Genomic DNA, 18,822 nt, shown 5'->3' with positions numbered 1-18,822 from the left:
CCTTCATTTTGCAGAGCTGGGGGATGGTGCAGGGTATCTGATCATACTGTGAGCCCTGACAGTGTATACAGGAAAAACCTGTCTCTCACCGTGGTGTGGCTCCTCCGCCCAGGCACACCGCTTTAATACAAGAGCTTTCCATTTATTGTGAACAAGATTAAATAAAGTCAACCATAGGTCAAGGGGCAGAGCAAGCAACCAGTTGACAGGACGTGAACATGGGGAAAAAAAACCATAGGGAGTGAGAGGAAGTCAGGAGGATGGACAGAGACAAACAGGAAGTAGAGATGAGGGGCATTTGGTTTGAAGGGTTTTAAGACAGTGTGGAGGAGACCTGGTTCTTTCCTTCTGGGATGTAGTCAGCTGGGTGCTTTCTCTGCCTCTCTGAGCTGGCAGGCTTTCACCCCAGCATCTGACTCCTGAGTCTTCATTTGGTAAAACCGGTAACTGGGATTTTGCCTTAAAAACAACAGAGAGGAGCCGTTATTGGTGCATTTTACAGGATCATTTATTTATTTGTTTTAGACTCAGGGTCTTCAGTGAGCATCCCTTGATGGCCTCACACTTGAGGACTGTCAAGGATAACCTTGAGCTTTGGATGCTTCTGAATCCATCTTTCCAGGACCAGGATTACAGTGTGCACTGCCGTGGCCAGTTTATGTGCTTCTGGTGATCTAACCCAGGGCCTCAGGCCTGCTAGGCCAGTGCCTATCCCCAAAGGTCAGGTTTTAAAAAATTCCTTCCTTTGTGTATTCTGGATAAAGATGGCTGGCACCAAGCACGAACAACATGTCAGTATGTCAGTTCTCTTTATAACTAAAGCTAAGATTCTGGTTTTTTTTATTTTTATTTTTTTACTTTTTAAATTTTTTTTTTAGAAAGGGTCCATGTTGTCTAGAATCATCTCAGATTCTTGGGTTCAAAGTGATTCTCCTACCTCAGCTCAGCTCCTGGTGCTGCAGGTGGGCATCACTGAGCCTGGTTAAAGTGAGGTTGTTCTTCCTTTCTTTTTCTTTGTGTGTGTATGTGTGTATGTGTGTGTGTGTGTGTGTGTATGTGTGTATGTGTGTGTGTATGTGTGTATGTGTGTGTGTGTATGTGTGTGTATGTGTGTATGTGTGTGTGTGTATGTGTGTGTGTGTATGTGTGTGTGTGTATGTGTGTATGTGTGTGTGTGTGTATGTGTGTGTGTGTGTGTGTGTATGTGTGTATGTGTGTGTGTGTGTATGTGTGTGTGTGTATGTGTGTGTGTATGTGTGTGTATGTGTGTGTGTGTGTGTGTATGTGTGTGTGTGTGTGTGTGTGTGTGTATGTGTGTGTGTGTATGTGTGTGTGTGTATGTGTGTATGTGTGTGTGTGTGTGTGTATGTGTGTGTGTGTATGTGTGTGTGTGTATGTGTGTATGTGTGTGTGTATGTGTGTATGTGTGTGTGTATGTGTGTGTGTGTGTGTATGTGTGTGTGTGTGTGTGTGTGTGTATGTGTGTGTGTGTATGTGTGTATGTGTGTGTGTGTGTGTGTGTATGTGTGTGTGTGTGTGTGTGTGTGTGTGTGTGTGTGTGTCTTTTGCCTATATGTATGCCTATGCACCATATGTGTGCCTAGACCCCACAGAGGACAGAGAGGGTATCATATCCCCTGATACTGGAGTTACAGACAGTTGTGAGCTGCGGGTGCTAGGAGCTGACTCTGGGTCCTCCAGAAGGGCAGTCTGTGCTCTTAACCTCGGAACTGTCCCTCCAGCCCTAAAGTGTGGCTTTTGAGTAAACTTGCTTTTCACATTTGCTTCTCCTGTGTGGCAGAGCGTGGGGTCCTTTCTTGAAAAATTTTATTTAGAGCTAGCATCATTAACATTTCACTAAAGTGTTATTTTAAGGGTGAAGTACATTCTTTTTTTTTTAATGGTCTTATTTAAAACATTCATCTCAGTCACTGATCTTAATTCCTTGTTGGTTTTAAATCAAACCTTTAAATTTCAATTTATGAAACAGGATGGCAAGTCCTTCCCTGAGTTACTAACACCAAATTGTTTTGAGTCTCCAGAAGAGGATCTGAGGCAGTGCACAGTATCACAGCGTGGGATGGCCGTGCTTAGCCTCTGCGGTGTTCCTCTGCAGAGGAGCCAGGATGACCCCAGCATTTCTGTCCTCACTCTCGGCGTTGTACAAGTCATGCTCCTCGATGTACTCTTGGACAAGGTCTGGTACCAAGTAGCGGATGCTCTGGCCCCTTCTGAGCGCCCTCCGGATCTTGGTGGATGAGATGTCATTGGTGATCCACTCGTTCACCAGATGGATGTTGCTCTGATGTCTCCACAGCACGTCGGACTCGTAGATGAATTTCTCAGCATCACTGCCAGCCCGGGTGACACAGATGAGCCCAAAGTTGGACACGATTTGCGTGATGTCCTCCATCTTCCACAAGTTGGGCACGCTGAAGGATTCCAGTAAATCTGCCCCACACAGCAGTGTCACCCTGGGCACACCTCGGAGGAATAACCAAGCACAATGTCACCCACACAGCAGTGTCACCCTGGGCACACCTCGGAGGAAGAACCAAGCACAATGTCACCCACACAGCAGTGTCACCCTGAGCACACCTCGGAGGAAGGACCAAGCACAATGTCACCCACACAGCAGTGTCACCCTGGGCACACCTCGGAGGAAGGACCAAGCACAATGTCACCCACACAGCAGTGTCACCCTGGGCACACCTCGGAGGAAGGACCAAGCACAATGTCAGGGTTTGTTTTCCTAATAATCACCCATATTAAAGTGACTGTGCCTGTGTGAGAGAGAAGCAGATCTGCTGTCCTTTTCCCCAGAGCCCTGCCTTCCTTCCTAACATCATCCAGGACCCAGCAAGTATAGAATAAGAAATAAAAACACCAATGGGGTCTCTACCATGGAATCTGAGCAATTTTTGAAGTCCTGGTAGAACGTCACAAACCTGCTGGTTTGGGCTCCTGGGGCTTCTGTGGGTTAGAATCCTGCTTTTGGTCAGCCCACCTCCTCTTCCGCCCAGGCCTTTCCAGCACAGGTGAGCTTTGTGGGTGACTGCAGCTGCCAGTTGCCAGCTTCTCTTGATGGTGTCTACAAAATGACAACCCAAAAGCATACTCCTTAATGTCAGAGCGCTCTCTGAAGTATTGTGTGTGTGTGCACACGTGTGTGTGTGTGTGTGTTACAACATTAAGAGTTAACTACTTACTCCCTTACCCAGCTGTCTTACGCACGCTTCTCGTGGGAGAAGCGCTGTCCTCACCATGGGGGAAGACGGGACTTGAGGCCTCAGGTCCACCGCTAACACAGTTCCAACACTAGAAGTGTCCCACACCCGATGGAGTGAACAGGTGCCACCGTCAGTGTCTGACAGTGTTTGTCAGCCCACTGAGAGAGGAGCAGATTAAACTGCCCATAGTACCACAGAACTGGGATTTTTATCCAACAGTCAGGTCCTGAGCCTACACCCTTGACCACTAAAGACCGTGGCCTGATCTCACGATGAAGAAGCACATGGCAGGGAGAGGGACTGGAAGGGGCGGCAAGTGTCTGGGGCCTTCAAGGAGAGCAGCCCTGAAGGAATGGGGCTGGCAGCAAAGGCTCACTGCCTTACATCAGTGCAAAGCTACCCAAGCACTGTGGACTAAAGACCCAGTGGTTGGCCTTTCTCACCCACCCTTAATCCCTTCTCCGCTCAACAGCCAAGCTGAATGTGCTGGGGATAAGGTCACCATGAGGGCAAGGGGAAGACTGGGACTGAAACAAGATGATGGCCTCCCATGGGAGAACATTTTACCATCAGCAGGGAGATTCCTTTTCCTGTTAACCCTGAAAAGGGAGCCCTGGTATGTCACAGGTAGCTTCCATCTTCTGGCTCAATGCCCTGTCCTACCCTAAACACTAGCCAGAGGTCCTTGCGTAAATGTCCAGTGTGGCTGAGAGTCTGCAGATAAAACTCTCTGGGAGAGTCGTGTGAGACAGAAGCCAGTCACTGCAGGATTCTCTATAACCAGCAGCTCAAGCTCCAGCAGTGTCAGCTGATGCCAACAGCCGCAGAGGCAGTGGGAGTGACTCAGGTCCTGTTCTGGCAGTAGAAGGGCCACCCCATGCTTCTGGTCTCTAACACACTGCACACAAAGTGCCCCAAGCGTGTCCTACTCTGCCCCCTGAGAGTTCGAAAAACAGACATTAGACAAAGGTTTTAACAAAGTCCTTAGTTCACTCTGCAGATTATAAAGAGATAGTTAGACAGTACTTCCTTCACTGGACTGGTCTTGAAGGTCTGAGCAGGGGTCTGGATAGCCTCCATGCTGTCCTGCAAGCACCACACAAGGTCGGACTCTAGGCAAGTTCTGTCTGACACTCCTCCTTATTAAGTATGATAAGACAGTCATTAAAACCAACCAAACAAACATATCAGACAGCAGTGGGAAGTCCAGAATAGAAGACATAAGCCCCTCAGAAGATACGGTTCATGTAGGGGAGAGCATTGGACAGTAAATATACAGAGAGCTGAAGATATGGCTCATGACGGGGAGGGAAGTATTAGACAGAAACAGTAAACATACAGAGAGCTAAACACGTGGGGCCTCAGGGGAAGCAGCAGCTTCCCTTAAAACCTGGAGAGGAACTTCTTTAACGGTGAGAAGCTCACAGCCATCTGTAATGGGATCCGATGCCCTCTTCTGGTGTGTCTGAGGACAGCGACAGTGTACTCACATATATAAAATAAATCTTTAGAACAAGATTAAAAAAAAGAGTGAGAAGGGAAGAGACAGAGAGAGAGAGAGAGAGAGAGAGAGAGAGAGCTCTACTCTGAGGGGGTGTGGGGGCAGAGCAGCCTCTTCAGAATCCCTGAGCAAATCCCAAGAACAAAGAAATGTTCAGACATTTATAAGTTTGTGGGGTAGGCTGGCAGGAATTTTTACATCATCTGATCTAATTTAACATAGTGTAATGACAGAGAGCACAGAAGAGCCAGGTGTCACAAACTGACAACTGTCATAGCACATATCAGACTGCTTCTGAACCCTGCCCCAGAGATGGCTGCAGGGAGTCTTTTCGGGGTACCACCCCTTTAAGCATCTCCCCGCTTCTTCCACACCTAGGAAGGCTGAAGACTGCAATATCCTCCAGCAACTCTGTCTTTTCCCCTCCAGGCGGAAAAGCCAGGCCAGCTTCCCTTAATCTCTGACAGGGAGATGTCTGAGGAACAAACAATATCTCATCCCATGCTGAAAGACACAAGGGCTTAGGGGCCCTGCTCTGTCTCCAGCTTTGCGGCCTTGGTGTGGTGTTTGAATAAGAATGGCCCCGTAAGGCACATATATTTAAAAGCCTAGTCACCAGGAAGAGGCATTATTTGAAAGGATTAGAAGGGTTTAGGAGGTGTGGCCTTGTAGGAGCCAGTGTGTCACTGGGGGCAGGCTTTGAGGTTTCAAAAGCCCATGCTAAGCCCTGGGTCTCTCTTGGCCTGCTAATGAGGATGTAGCTCTCAGCCAGTGCTCCAGCGCAGTGTGCTGCCATGGTGCTCCCTGCTGTGCTCCCTTCCAGGGTGACTAAACCTCTGAAATTGTAAGCAGCCCCGTTAAATGTTAAATGCTTTCTTTTGTAAGTGTTGCCATAGTCATGGTGAACGGTGACTAAGACCCTTCCTGTGAGGTTGATGACAACCTCACAGTCCTACACAGTCAGATGCAGAACTGAAACCATGGCAACAGGAACGTCCCCTCCCCCTTCCCCAGGACAAGTGCTGTGGACTGCACCCCAGTTACCTGAGCACCTTTACAGTCTCCACCCACTCCTTCTGAAGACTTTCCCACGTGTCCACTTCCACCCAGTTTGAGTTCTTGGTGGCAAGTTCTGCCATGATGATTCGGTGGTGGGCAGGGATGAGTCCTTTCTTCTTGTATGCATCACCGACTGGTGAGATGATACCTTTGATAACTCTGTATTTTCCTGGATAAAGAGTGATGTTTGATATTAAGGCATAACAAATCAGACTTTACGAACAGGAAATATCAATATTATTTTATGGTTATAATGCACCCTCCCCTTTAATAGGCAATTGAAACAGTGGTAAAGGGCTAGCAAGAGGGCATAATGGGTAGAGGAGAGTGCCGTTAAGCCTGAAGACCAGAGTTCAAGCCCCAGGACACACATGGTGAAAGAAGAATGGATGTCTCCAAATTGTCCTCTGACCATCTCAACAATACTGTGTCTCACAAGTAAATAAATAAATATTTTTTAAAAAGATTTATTTTATGTATGTGAGTACACATCACTGTCCTTAGACACACCAGAAGAGGGCATCGGATCCCATTACAGATGGTTGTGAGTCACCATGTGGTTTCTGGGAATTGAACTCAGGACCTCTGGAAGAGCAGCCAGTGCTCTCAACCATCTCTCCAGCCCCATAATTTTTTTTTAAATTAGAAAGGAAACTGTAATATTATACAGTTATAGTTGTGTAGTGTGGAGCTCGTACGGACTGCTACACAACCTTCAGCCTTTCCATCCTCAGAATTCCATCTTCTCCAACTAAAGCCCTCCACCCCTTACACACTAACCCAAGTTCCCTACATGGCTTATGCTTAAAACTCTGGTGGGGGTTGCTGTCCCTTGTGAAAGCCTGAGCCAGTCTACATTGTTCACCTCGGGCAGCTGCAGGAATCCGGCTCGGCTCCTCCAGGTGCCTGACGGCTCACTCAGCCTCTGCCCAGCCCAGCTCCTTCTATGTGATTCATGCCTCCTCCTTTACTTTTATTTTTTCCCTGAAACAAGGTCTTTCTGTGTCGTTATGGCTGTCCTGGAATTTGCTATATAGACCAGGCTGGTCTGAAACTCCTAGAGATCCCCCTGCCTCAGACTTCCACCATGCTGGGACCTGAGGCATCACACCTTATTCCTGGCTTCCTGATACATTCTTTTACAACAAGCACTCTTACCAGCTGAGCCACCTCGTTGGCCCCATTAAGCTTCTCTGGCTAAGTCCCTGTGCCTGGAAGCAGGGCAACGTGCTTGTGTCCAGGATCAGGCATTTACACGGACGGCCTTTAAATCAGCTGGGTCGTTGCTCCTACCTGTAGCATTCATATAGTCCTTGGCCAGCTCGAACAGCCTGAGGTGCATGTTGGTGATTGGGTTAAAAGAGCCACAGGCCAGGAGAACCACCTCTGTCTTCTTGGATGTGTCCATGGGGAGAAGATGGGGTTGTTGGCCTAAATGCAATCCTCTGATACTGATGTGGTCTGCAAAGGCGGAAGGACACACGTTCATTTACAGATCTCTCGATGTCACCAGGCCCTCCCTGTAGACAGGTGGGCAAATACTTGGCTTCACTGATTGAGGCGAACTGCAAATTGGGCTTCATGCTCTGTCCTTGGCTTTCACAAGTCCCTCCCCTAAAGGGATAGGATACACCTCTCTCTTTCTATGATTCGATTTGTCCAAAAGAATATGGTGGAAAAAATAGCATGTTAGCTTTGAGCCTTGCACTTAGAGTCTATCATAGAGATACTTTCTGTTGTTATACTAACATATAATAACATACTCAAGGGTTGGGCAGTGGTGGCACATGCCTTTTATCCCAGCACCTGAGAGGCAGAGACAGGTGGATTTCTGAGTTTGAGGCCAGCCTGGTCTAGAGAGTGAGAGTTCCAGGACAGCCAGGACTACACAGAGAAACCCTGTCTTGAAAACAAACAACAAAGACATGAGAGAGGATAGCAAATCTCTAAAGCCACAACTTGGGAGAGGGTCTCATAGCCCAGGATGGCCTTAAACCGGCTACATAGCCTAGGCTATCTTTTGAACTCCCCATTTTCTTGTCTTCACATTCCAAGTGCTGGGATTATACATATGACACCATGAGTGGCTAACGCTGAATACATTTTCAAGTAAAGAGATTCCATTGGCCTAAGAACGTGGCACACTGGCTACATCATAACATAGTAGAGAAAGAGAAAGTGAACCAGTCCTCCTAAGAAAGGGCCAAGTTTCTAATGTTGCCTAACTTTAAAATAAGGTGTGCACCTTTAATCCTACTTGGGAGGCAAAGGCAGGTGGATCTCTTTGAGTTCAAGGCCAGCCCCGATTTACCGAGTGAATTCCAGGACAGCTAGGAACAGCTACACAGAGAAACTCTGCCTTGAAAACCAAAACCACAGACAAAAACCAAAAAACCCCTGCTCTCCTGAAAACGAATTCACTCTCATGACCTTCTTGATTCCCACTCGGCACCTCTCCTTTAAGGACCACCACCCCAGCACAGCCATACTGGCACGCTGGACACCAAGCTTTTGGCACATGAACTCTGAGGAAACACTCAGACAACACCTAAACTATAGCAGAGATGACCTATCTTCTGCTGCCACCTCTACACTAGCCTGCTCTGGGACGACAACTGGCCTCTTTGATATGCGACTGTCCATCAGAGGCCAGCCAAGCCACAGCCAAGGTCCTCCTTCCCACACAAGCCCAGGAGAGAGCAGGTGCACCTGATGACGCTCAGAAAACCCCACGGGTTGTTCACGATCTCAAGCAGAAATGAGTATTTACTGATGGATGTCACTTGGGTTTTGTGATAAAATTTTAATAAAGTAATTCACAGAGCTGGGGATATAGCCAAGTGACAGGACACTTACTAATACACGAGGTGTTCAATTCCCTGCACAGCAAAACAAACAAACAAACAAACAAACAAACAGTAATTCATACACCCCCACTCCCACTCTTGCGTGTGCACACACAGCAGAGTTGGGAACACACACCTGGAATTCCAGCCCTAGGGAAGCAGAGCTAGCCAGTCTAGTTCAATCAGCAAGCTCTAAGTCTGTGTGAGATCCCATTTCAAAGAGTAAGGGGGACAGCTATTGAGGATGACACCAGATATTAACCACAGGCTTGCACATATACACATGTGCATACACACACACACACACACACACACACACACACACACACACACACCAACCAACCAATAAAAACAAACAACCAAAGATTCAGGGAAACTGCTAACTGTGGACAGATATTGAGACTAGTCCTTGAAGTTTAGTGGATTGTTAATTGAGTTAGGGGTTGGGGCTAGAGCTCGGTGGGAATGCTTGCCTCATATTCAGTGTCGGACACCCTACATCAAATAGTGCTCCCCTCCACCGGAAAAGAAAAGAAGGAGGAGTTAAGCAGTAAGGGTTTCAAGGTCCCACTTCTCCTTTCTCATTACAAACCATGGTTTGCTAGCCCTGTCCCTTCTAGCCTGACCTCTATCCACTTCACATACAAAGTGCCTGTTGCAGAGCCGGGAGAAACAGAAGGACTGTTAAGTTCAAGGCCAGCCTGGGCTATAGGAGACTCTGTCTCTAAAAAAGGCAGTATCTCCACAGAACTGTAGTCTACATGGAAACAGGTACCTGCCGACTTCTCAGCAAGCTCTCCAGGACTTGTTGGAAGGTCCCTCATTCCAGTCCTGGGCACACCCAAGTCAGGTTCTGGACACTGTGCCCCAAGGGAGGGCAGAGTGGAAGAATGTAAGGTGTGGAGGGAGTCCAGAGACTGCCTGGGATCTGGAAACAGAGAGAGGACAAAGTGCTCCCGGCCCCACCCTGTGCTCTGGGGAGCTCGGGTTCCCTTCCATCCCTGGGGAACAAGGAGGCTGGTGGAAGCTGATCTCAGTGTACAGGAGGCAGTCTTTGTCCTTTGTCACTCTGGTGACCTGTCTCAGATATCTAGCCATCTCAGCTAGGCTCTCCGCCTTCCAAGCAACAGAGTTAAGTTACAGTGAGGCTCCTACATTGTGGCCTGTCCCAACATGGAGGTGATGGATGGGTGTGGAATCTCAGACAGAACTGTTCTGAACACCGCTGCTACCAGACCAATGTCGCCATGATTCACTTGTGTTTGGTCCACACAGCCTGTCACCGGCACTGCTGGCTGCATCGGCTCAGGCTGTAAGTGCCACCATGATTCACTTTTGTTTGGTCCACACAGCCTATCACCTGCACTGCTGGCTGCCAAGGTCGCACAGGCTCAGGCTGTAAGTGTCCCTTCCCAGCGCGTGATGTCAAAAAGTTCGTTGCTTCCTGGGGCAGTCTTCAAGTTTAACTGAAATTTACTTCTAAATCACCCATTTTTTGAGTTTAAGACACTGTGATACAAACATTAACTCATGACTACAACTGTCTGAAGAGCGTTGTGAGTCTGCTATTCTCTCCTACCTCCAGACGCTCAAGTCTAGAGCCACAGTGGCCCACTGTCAAATGACATGTCCGGCCAGACCACCTCTCACAACTGTTGCTATTTCTTTTGAACTGGTAGCTTTCTGTATCTTGTTCTGATGATGCTTCGGGTGTTTTAAAGAGTGTAGATTTTGAAGGTGTCTGTTCTTTTAGTACCTCATCTGAAAGTGCAGTAATTGTTTTCTATGAACATCCTACAGTCTTTCAGCCCTAAGCCCTACTAATAAAACAACTGAGGTGGATATGGCCTGGGGTGTGGGGGTGGACTAGTGTTTTATGATGAAGGTCTTACTTACAGGTCACTGAAACAACACGTAGAAGAATTTAGAAAATGTTTGCAGCAGTTAGCAGTGACTCCTGCTTGGTCGGCAGGTTGTGATTAGGCAGGCTCACTCGGTTCACACTCAGTGTGGTTCAACCTGCCCAGGGGCAAGGGTGGGATGTGGGCTCGGGTCCTAGCTGTATCTATATGCTGTCTGTCCTTGAACAACTCAAACTTTTCTGGACCCCAGGCCTGGTGACACGTGCCTCTAGTCCCAGTGTCTGGCAAGCTGAGGCAGAAAGATTGCTTTAGCCCAAGAGTTCAAAGACAACCTGAGGAACATAGTAAGACTTAATCTTTTAGAGCCTTTTGACTACTAAGTAAGGTAATGTAAGATACATTTATCTAACTGTAAACATTAACTTTTGTAGTTTTGGTTTTTTCTATTTATTCTTATTTTGAGCTAATACTTCTCACTGTAATTTGTGTGCTGTTTCATAATGTTAACTGGATCACGGCAAAGGTTCTGCAAATTGCCTCCCGACTGCTATCAGCAGCACCTGGTACAAGGCAGGGCTGAGGAACCACAGCCACTAGCTTTTTACTGAGGTATTCAAAGGTGCCGCTTCACTAGACAGCAGCGAACTAGCAATCCACCTTTGCTTAGTTTAAAACACAATTTGAATTTGCTTCCTTAAAGTCCTAAAGGTGTACCTCCCTGTGCCCGTGCAGCCAGGTGACAGTGTTCCTGCTTGGGATCAGCATCCTGATCCTCCAGTTCTACGTGCTGTTGCGGTAAGTCTCAGCCCAGGCAGGCCTTACCTGTGGGACTGGTGCGGGTGCTCCCTGGGATTCCTGTTACCTGCTTAACTGCCGCCTGCCCCATTGTTTCTGTTCCCGTTACTGACGGCAGTTGTGTCTGCCCCTTTGCATACTTGGAAATCTCAGTGCAGTAAAGGTTGCAGAGAATCGGGCAGACTGAGTTTAAGTTTTTAACAAATATTTACTTCCAGTGTAAGAGGCCGTTAAATGGAAGACAGTGAGGGCACCACCAATCACTCAATTGACGGATCCCCTAGAGTCCAGTCCCAAGGGCCCAGTGTGAGCTAATGTCTGTAGGGCTGAGGGCAAGCCAGGCACACTCAATCAACTGGATTCCGAACTGATGTGCAACTCCAGATTCAGGGCGGGAGCTTAGTCTGAAAGCTAGAGAAGCTTTTCATTGAGCAAGTGAAGCAAACACAAGCTGCTTGCTGAAAAGAAAGAGCCCCGATCTTAAAAATGTGGAGATTCCCCGGGCAGTGGTGGTGCACGCCTTTAATCCCAGCACTTGGGAGGCAGAGGCAGGCGGATTTCTGAGTTCGAGGCCAGCCTGGTCTACAGAGTGAGTTCCAGGGCAGCCAAGGCTATACAGAGAAACCCTGTCTCGAAAAACCAAAAAAAAAAAAAAAAAAAAAAAAAGTGGAGATTCTACATAAATCTGAAAACTGAGAAGCCATTGATGTGGGGATAAAGAGGGAAGGCCAGAGCTGGTGCTAAACGCACAGGTCTACCGCAGGCCTGTGCACGGTACAGCAGTTCTTTACTCCCAGCGGTCAGAATTTCTACAAAGTATTTTTACCAAAACCATCATATTAGGATTACAAACTAAGCAAGCATTATTGCCCAGTTTTGGCTAACTATGCTCAAGGTCAGGCAGCCAGGAGCCAGGCTAGAGCACGAGGGAGCTCCTGGTGTGCCTATGCCTTGGAGAATTCTGTGGTGAGTGGAGGCTGAAGCCCATCAGCCTGTGGATTGCTTTTCAGACCCAGATCCTCCCGGTACTGCAGTCAGCCTCTCCTGGCCAACCTGGTTGGTAACATGGTCTTCACCCTGTTCACACTTGGTAAGTAAGTGCATAACAGCTAACTAAGTGTTAAAACACTCAGTAGGTGGTTATTATTTGATACACACTGTAGGGATAAAAGTGGCTAAGAGACGGTTTTCTGTTCTGTATGAGTTCACACAAGAGAGACGTCACACTGAAAACCCTGACGGTGGGCTGGGTTGCAGCTCCATGGTAGAGCGCTTACCTAGTGTGTATGATGTCTGGGTTTGACCATCATTAAAAGAGAAAAAAAACTTAAATGAAGAGAATCTTTAGAATTTCCTGGGAAACCCTTATAGTTATCCCATAACTAGAATGTGAAACCTGAGGCCAAATCTACTAAAACAAATTGTATTTTCCTTTCCCTAATTTATGGAGGAGGGGTGTCTGGTTTTTTTGTCTTTGGAGACAGGGTTTCTCTGTGGAGCTCTGGCTGTCCTGTACTATAGACCAGGCTTGGCACTTGAGACAAGTGCCTCCCAAGTGCTGGAACTGAAGGCGTGCCCCACACTGCCTGTCTAGGGTGCTAGTCTTTTAAGATAAGGCTTCACTCTCCATCCCTGGATGGCCTTGAACTTGCTGCGTATCCTAACTAACCCCAAAGTCATGGTAATCGCCCTGCCTCTTGGCCCTCAATGCTGGGATTACATGCACAGCCCACCATGCCTGAATTGTAACATTCCATTTAGTAACATTCCATTTAGTTATAATAAAGGTTCAGATTTCGTAACTCATTCAATATACAGTGTTGGGCCAGCTTGCTGGCTCAGCAGGTAAAGGTGCTTGCTGGGCAAACCTGGCAACCTGGGCTCCATTCCAGGAACCCAAGTGAAAGGAGGAAGGAGAACAGACTCCATACAGTATTCTGATGTCCTGCCACTGGCCGTGGTGCTTGTGTCCTTGTGTCCCCACATACAACTCTCTCTCCGTACTCTCTCTCTCTCTCTCTCTCCTTCCAGACCTGTGTAGTCCTGGCCTTCCTGGAACTCGCTTTGTAGACCAGGCTGGCCTCGAACTGGAGAGATCCACCTGCCCTTACCTCCTGAGTGACATCTCTGTCTTCTTAATAAATATAACAATAAATCATGTTGAACAAGAGATGACATTTCTGAGGCCAGGCACAGTAATGCACACCTTAATCCCAGCACTCAGGAGAGGGAGGCAAGAAGACTGTGAGCTTGAGGCTAGCCTGGGCTATGTAATAAGAGCCTGTTCCAAGACAAGAAAGCAAAACAGCAAAAAGGAGGATGTGTGAGGCAATCGAGCCTGACAGCCATGGGTGCCTCCTTGCAGGCCTCTTTGTGCTGCTCTCTCAGATGGAGCCGGACCCGTTGGCTCTGAGGACAACAATGGCGGTATTTGGCGTGGCATCGTTTGGTGAAGGAGTCTGCTCTGGGCTATTAACACTCCTGGCATCGGATTGTGTATGCTTTTTTTTTTTCTTGTACATTAATTTATCTATGTGTGTCATTGCATGCATGCCACTGAGTAGGGGTCAGAGGATAACTGTGTTGGGTCTCTTCTCTCACCTTTTGTGTGGGCTCTGAGGGTCAGATTCAGGGTATCAGGTTCAGCAGCAGTCTCACCCCGTGAGCAGTTTCACCTGCTTTGGTGGTCCCTGTTTTGGCATCTCACTCTGAATGCTTGGTTAAAAACACACGATCATTACTTCTCTTTTCTTTTTGGGGGGTTGGGTGGGAGGTTGGAGACAGGGTTTCTCTGTGTAGTCCTGGCTGTCCTGGAATTTATTCTATAGACCAGGCTGGCCTTGAACTCAGAGTTCCACCTGCCTCTGCCTCCCCAGTGCAGGGATTTAATGGCTTGTGCCACCACCGCCTGGCTACCATTACTTTTTAATATTTATTATCTGCTTATGTTGAAAACATAACATTTCTTTTTTTTTTGGTTTTTCGAGACACGGTTTCTCTGTGTAGCCCTGGCTGTCCTGGAACTCACTCTGTAGACTAGGCTGGCCTCGAACTCAGAAATCCACCTGCCTCTGCCTCCCAAGTGCTGGGATTAAAGGCGTGCGCCACCACCGCCCGGCCATAAAATTTCTAATCAGATGCACCGCAGTTATTCTAGAAAAGTCAAAACTTTCTAGGGGCTGGAGGGAGAGCTTAGATGGTAAAGTGTTTGTCTCACGTGAGAAGATCTGAATTTGACCCTCAAAGCACACATGGAAAAGCTGGGTGTGGCAAACACACTTGTAATCCCACTGTTGGGGGGGGGGACTGTTGGGGGGAGAAACAGGCATATTCTGGGGCTCAAGAGCCAGCCTAGTCTAACAGGTTGAGACCCCCATCTCAAAGGAGGAGACGAACAACATTCCTGATGATGAAGCCTACTTCTCCTCCTGCATCTACATGTAAGAACACACGTGCACAAACATGCACACCCTCACACACACATGAACATGCATACACAAGCACTCACATAGCTCACTTTGGTGGAGAAGAAGCTTGTCGTGGATGAGACCCTGGGCTCTATACCAGCACGTTTCTACAAGATTACTCATGAGATTTTTTTGTTGTTGTTGATAGTGATGGTGGTTTTGTTGTTGTCGTTGCTTGCTTTTTGAGACAGGGTCTATGTAGCCTTGGCTGGCTTAGAACTCAGAGATCTACCTGCCTCTACCTCCAGAGTATTGGGCTGAAAGGCATGAGCCACCACACTTGACCTGAGATTTTAAAATATATATATTTTAATATATTATATATATACACACACATATGTATATAGTATGTATGTATATATATATTTTAAAAGAATTATTTATTTATTTTATGTGAGTACACAGTAGCTGTCTTCAGACACACCAGAAGACAGCACCAGATCCTATTACAGATGGTTGTGAGCCACCATGTGGTTGCTGGGAATTGAACTCAGGACCTCTGGAAGAACAGTCAGTGGAGCCATCTCTCCAGCCTGAATTTTATCTTTTAAAAAAATTTAAAAGTGTATCACTTTGTGTGTGTGAGTCATGTATATTTGGAAACATATGCTGTGGCAAGCATGTGCAGGTCAGAGGACAAGTTTATGGAGTAGATGCCCTCCTTCTATCAGGTGGTATTGAATTCAGGTCATCAGGTTTGGTACCAAGCACCTTTATCCACTAAGCCATCTCACTGGTTCTAAAACATTCTAATAAATAGTAAAAGACAATAAATGTTAGAACTTGAGAAGCAGAGGCAGCAACATTGCCAGGTCTGGGTCAGCCTGGGCTACAGAGAAACACTATATCAAAACCCAAACAAAGCTAATCATAGTGTTCCCCATTAATCCCAGCACTTGGGAGGCAGAAGCAGGTGGATCTCTATGAGTTTGAGTCCAACCTGGTCTACATAGCGAGTTCCAGTCAGAGCAGCACAGTGAGACCCGGGCTGAAACAACACTAACAAATCAAACCCAAACCAGACCCCACTCGCTAAATGACAAAGGTATTTCTGATAGTGTTTTTGCTTCTCATACAGGAGAAAACTACCCCTGAACTTTACTACTTATCTGTGCTGCTGTCAGTGGGCAGCCTGGTATCCACGGGTGAGTAAGACCACTTCCCAAGCCCCTATCCAGGTCAGATGCTTGCAGACCCCTCAAGGGAAGCCACTGCCTAACCTCAGTCTATGTAAGGAGCCCTAGCTCCTCTTATTGCAGAACTCTCAGAGACATCATTAAACAGAGAAAAGGGAGGCTTTGGAAGGGATATAAAGAAGCTTCCTGGGATGCAGCTCAGTGGGGAAGAGTGCTAGCCCAGCACAGCTGAGGTCCTGGGGTCAGCCACCAGCACTGCCTATACCCAGGTGGGGTGGCACACAAGCTGGTAATCACAGACACTCCAGAGGAGGTAGTGGGGAGGACCAGGAGCTCAACCTGTTCCTGGCCTACCTGAGAAACATGAGATGCTACACTCAGGAGGTAGAGATGAAGACAAGTGGTTTTCTGTGAGTCGGAGGCTAGCCTGGTCTACCTAATGAGTTCTAGGGACTATGTACTAGAGACTCAGTCTCAAAGTTAAATCTTTCACAGCAGCAATAGTTAGCTGCATCAGATCTTCATAGGACTGGGCCTCTCAACATCCTGTCATCATGAGTAGAGGAGGGGTTCATAGGGTCTCTCCCTTCCCTCCCCAAGGTGTTCGCTATTGGCAGTTAATGGTTGCTGGAGAGGGAGTCTGATTTCTCATTGGTTGTAGGTATTAGTAAAGTGCTCTTGCTCACACTCTCCTCCTAACACACACACACACACACACACACACACACACACACACACACACTTATGCAAGCAACATCAATTAGCCTCTGGGCCACAAAGAAAACAAACAAAAAAAATCATGGAAGTCTGATGGGATGTTGGGAAGAAAGGTTCTGACTTCTGACGAGGGGCAGGGGGATAAGGCAGTTCTGCTGGGAACACGATCAACAAACATTTATATATGTGGTCCTCTTGTGTATGAACTTTTGAAGAAATAAGTTTTTAAAAGCATCCTTCTCGCTTGAGTCCTAATCCACCTTATTAGACACTGTGCTCTGTCCTGCAGTGCTTTTCTCTGGCATGGGGCTCATCTGGCTGTCCAAAGTGACCTGCCCAAGGCCACATGCTAAGACAACAGTCTGAAGCTAGTCTGTGAGCCCTGCTGGTCTCCTGCCTCATTTACATGCCTACACGTACTGTCAAGTATCTCACCAGATGAGCTCCTTGCTGCCATTTCTACATGAAATGTCAGCTGCACACCACAGCCACACAGGAATCATGCCAAGACCAGCCTTCATAAGGGAAAGTTGCTTAATGAGCGAGGAAGAAGCAGGAAATGACTGGTCAACTGAGACCACAGGACTGCCATTAAAAGCATCCAACCAACGGAGGAGTGAGCATCTACACAAAACTCTCAAGACTGTTGCATTGACTTCCTATAAACCTCAGTTCCTATAAACCAGGGACGTTAGTATCTGAGCCGATGACAGCTGCAGAAGTGGACATCGTCAAAAGGAATTGCTCATTTCAGCAAAGGGAAGCTTCACATGGAAGCAGTGGTGCAGATCTTCATTCTTTACATTGTGGGAATTTTTGGATAAAGAGAATCTCTTTATGGATTACAACAATCTTTCATGTCCTTACAGCCAGTTATTTTGTAGAACACATAGCCAGTGTCCGAGCCTCATTCTGCTGCTGGGACAAAACATTCTGACCAAAAGCAACTTGGGGAGGAAAGGTTCTTTTGCCTTATACTTCCAGGTCAGTCCATCACGAGGAAACTGGGGTACGAGCTCTAGGAGGAACCTGAAGCAGACACACTGAGAAATGTTGCCTCCTGGCTTGAACTCACTCTGTAGACCAGGCTGGCCCTGAACTCACAGATATCATCCTGCCTCTGCCTCTTTAGTGCCAATGCCCAGCACCCAGGAAGCTGGCTTTCTTATAAAAGCCAGGACTACTGGCCAGGGAATAATGTTACCAGGTGGGCCAGGCGCTCCTCTAACGATCTACAGGACAGTCTCCGGCAGACATGCCCACAGACCAATCCAATCTAGACAATTCTTCAATCAACGTTTTCCTCTCAGATGACTCTAGGCTATGACAGTTAGCAGTTAAAGGTAACTATGAACTTCTATCCCCACTTTCAACTTCACAAAAGCATCACCAGTCTTTCAAAATTTCAAGGCTTTTAAAGTTCTGAGTTTCTTTAAAAGTCCAAGTCTTTTAATCATGAGTTCCTGTAAAAATACAAAATAAGTTTCATACTTTCTAATCCCCAAAGGTTAGAACCAGAGAATAGGAATAATTAAGCAAAACCAGAATCAAAACAGTGTAGTTCAATATCTGACATTTGGGACTCACGATCTGGGTCTCAAAGGGCTGGCACAGCCCCATCTCCACCCAGTTCCCTGGTAACATTTTACAGTCCACTCAGAAGCTATTTTCCTAGTTCTCAAAAGCTGTGTGAGCTTGCTCTTTCCCAGATTTGGAAATGACTTCAGAGGGAAAGTCCTTCTTGATGCCGGATTTCCCCCATTGCCTCTCACCCACATCCCTCTAAGTTCATGGGAGTCTGCTCTGAAAAAAAAACCCAAAGGGTGAACAGGTCTGCACCAAGGTCACTGGAAATTTTTAGCAACTTTTTAGTTCCAAGAACCAAAGGGTAAGAGTTGACTATTAAGACCTGGCCCCCGGGACCGTTACGAAGGACTCTAAAGGCCCGGCCATTGTGCATTCTCCCTTGCTTGGCAAAATACGGGACGCCAGGCTAACACTCCCAAAGGCGCTCCTCCTAGGACCTCGGGTGGGTTGCTTACCAGGCCTTGAAGGCCAAACGGCCCTAGTCCTCCAGGAGACAACCTCGGCCCGGACGCCAGCACAGGGAACACCGCGACAGCGCTCTCATTGGTCCCACGCAGCCGGAAGTGCGCGAAACCAGCGGAAGTGCTCGCTCCATGCGGTCCGCCCGGCCAGGGCATCAGGT

General features: G+C 47.5%; 2 protein-coding genes across 3 annotated transcripts; one reads left to right on the top strand and one right to left on the bottom strand.

Annotated features, from left to right (window-relative positions):
- Positions 1–490: 490 nt before the first annotated feature.
- Nmnat1 (nicotinamide nucleotide adenylyltransferase 1) lies at positions 491–18,793 on the bottom strand. 2 transcript variants are annotated; one of them, XM_034502818.2, is made up of 5 exons: positions 18,656–18,793; positions 7,084–7,251; positions 5,776–5,959; positions 2,949–3,091; positions 491–2,484 (listed from the first exon to the last, which is right to left on the bottom strand). In XM_034502818.2, the coding sequence occupies exons 2-5, from the start codon at positions 7,196–7,198 to the stop codon at positions 2,069–2,071; spliced, it is 858 nt and encodes a 285-aa protein (XP_034358709.1). In that variant the 5' UTR covers positions 7,199–7,251; positions 18,656–18,793; the 3' UTR covers positions 491–2,068. The 2 variants fall into 2 exon arrangements, with proteins under 2 accessions (XP_034358709.1, XP_076789840.1); XM_076933725.1 differs by lacking the exon at positions 18,656–18,793 and adding an exon at positions 9,412–9,551.
- LOC117708871 (uncharacterized) lies at positions 9,684–18,664 on the top strand. The gene is made up of 6 exons (XM_034502823.2): positions 9,684–10,031; positions 11,231–11,293; positions 12,304–12,383; positions 13,659–13,789; positions 15,839–15,905; positions 16,903–18,664. Exons 1-6 carry the CDS (start codon positions 9,961–9,963, stop codon positions 16,977–16,979), a joined length of 489 nt encoding a protein of 162 aa, XP_034358714.1. The 5' UTR covers positions 9,684–9,960; the 3' UTR covers positions 16,980–18,664.
- Positions 18,794–18,822: the final 29 nt, after the last annotated feature.

Source organism: Arvicanthis niloticus, chromosome 5 (assembly GCF_011762505.2).
Source record: "Arvicanthis niloticus isolate mArvNil1 chromosome 5, mArvNil1.pat.X, whole genome shotgun sequence".
Taxonomy (NCBI): Eukaryota; Metazoa; Chordata; class Mammalia; order Rodentia; family Muridae; genus Arvicanthis; species Arvicanthis niloticus.
The sequence above is the reverse complement of the archived record's forward strand: the minus strand, read 5'-3'. Positions and strand labels throughout refer to the sequence as shown.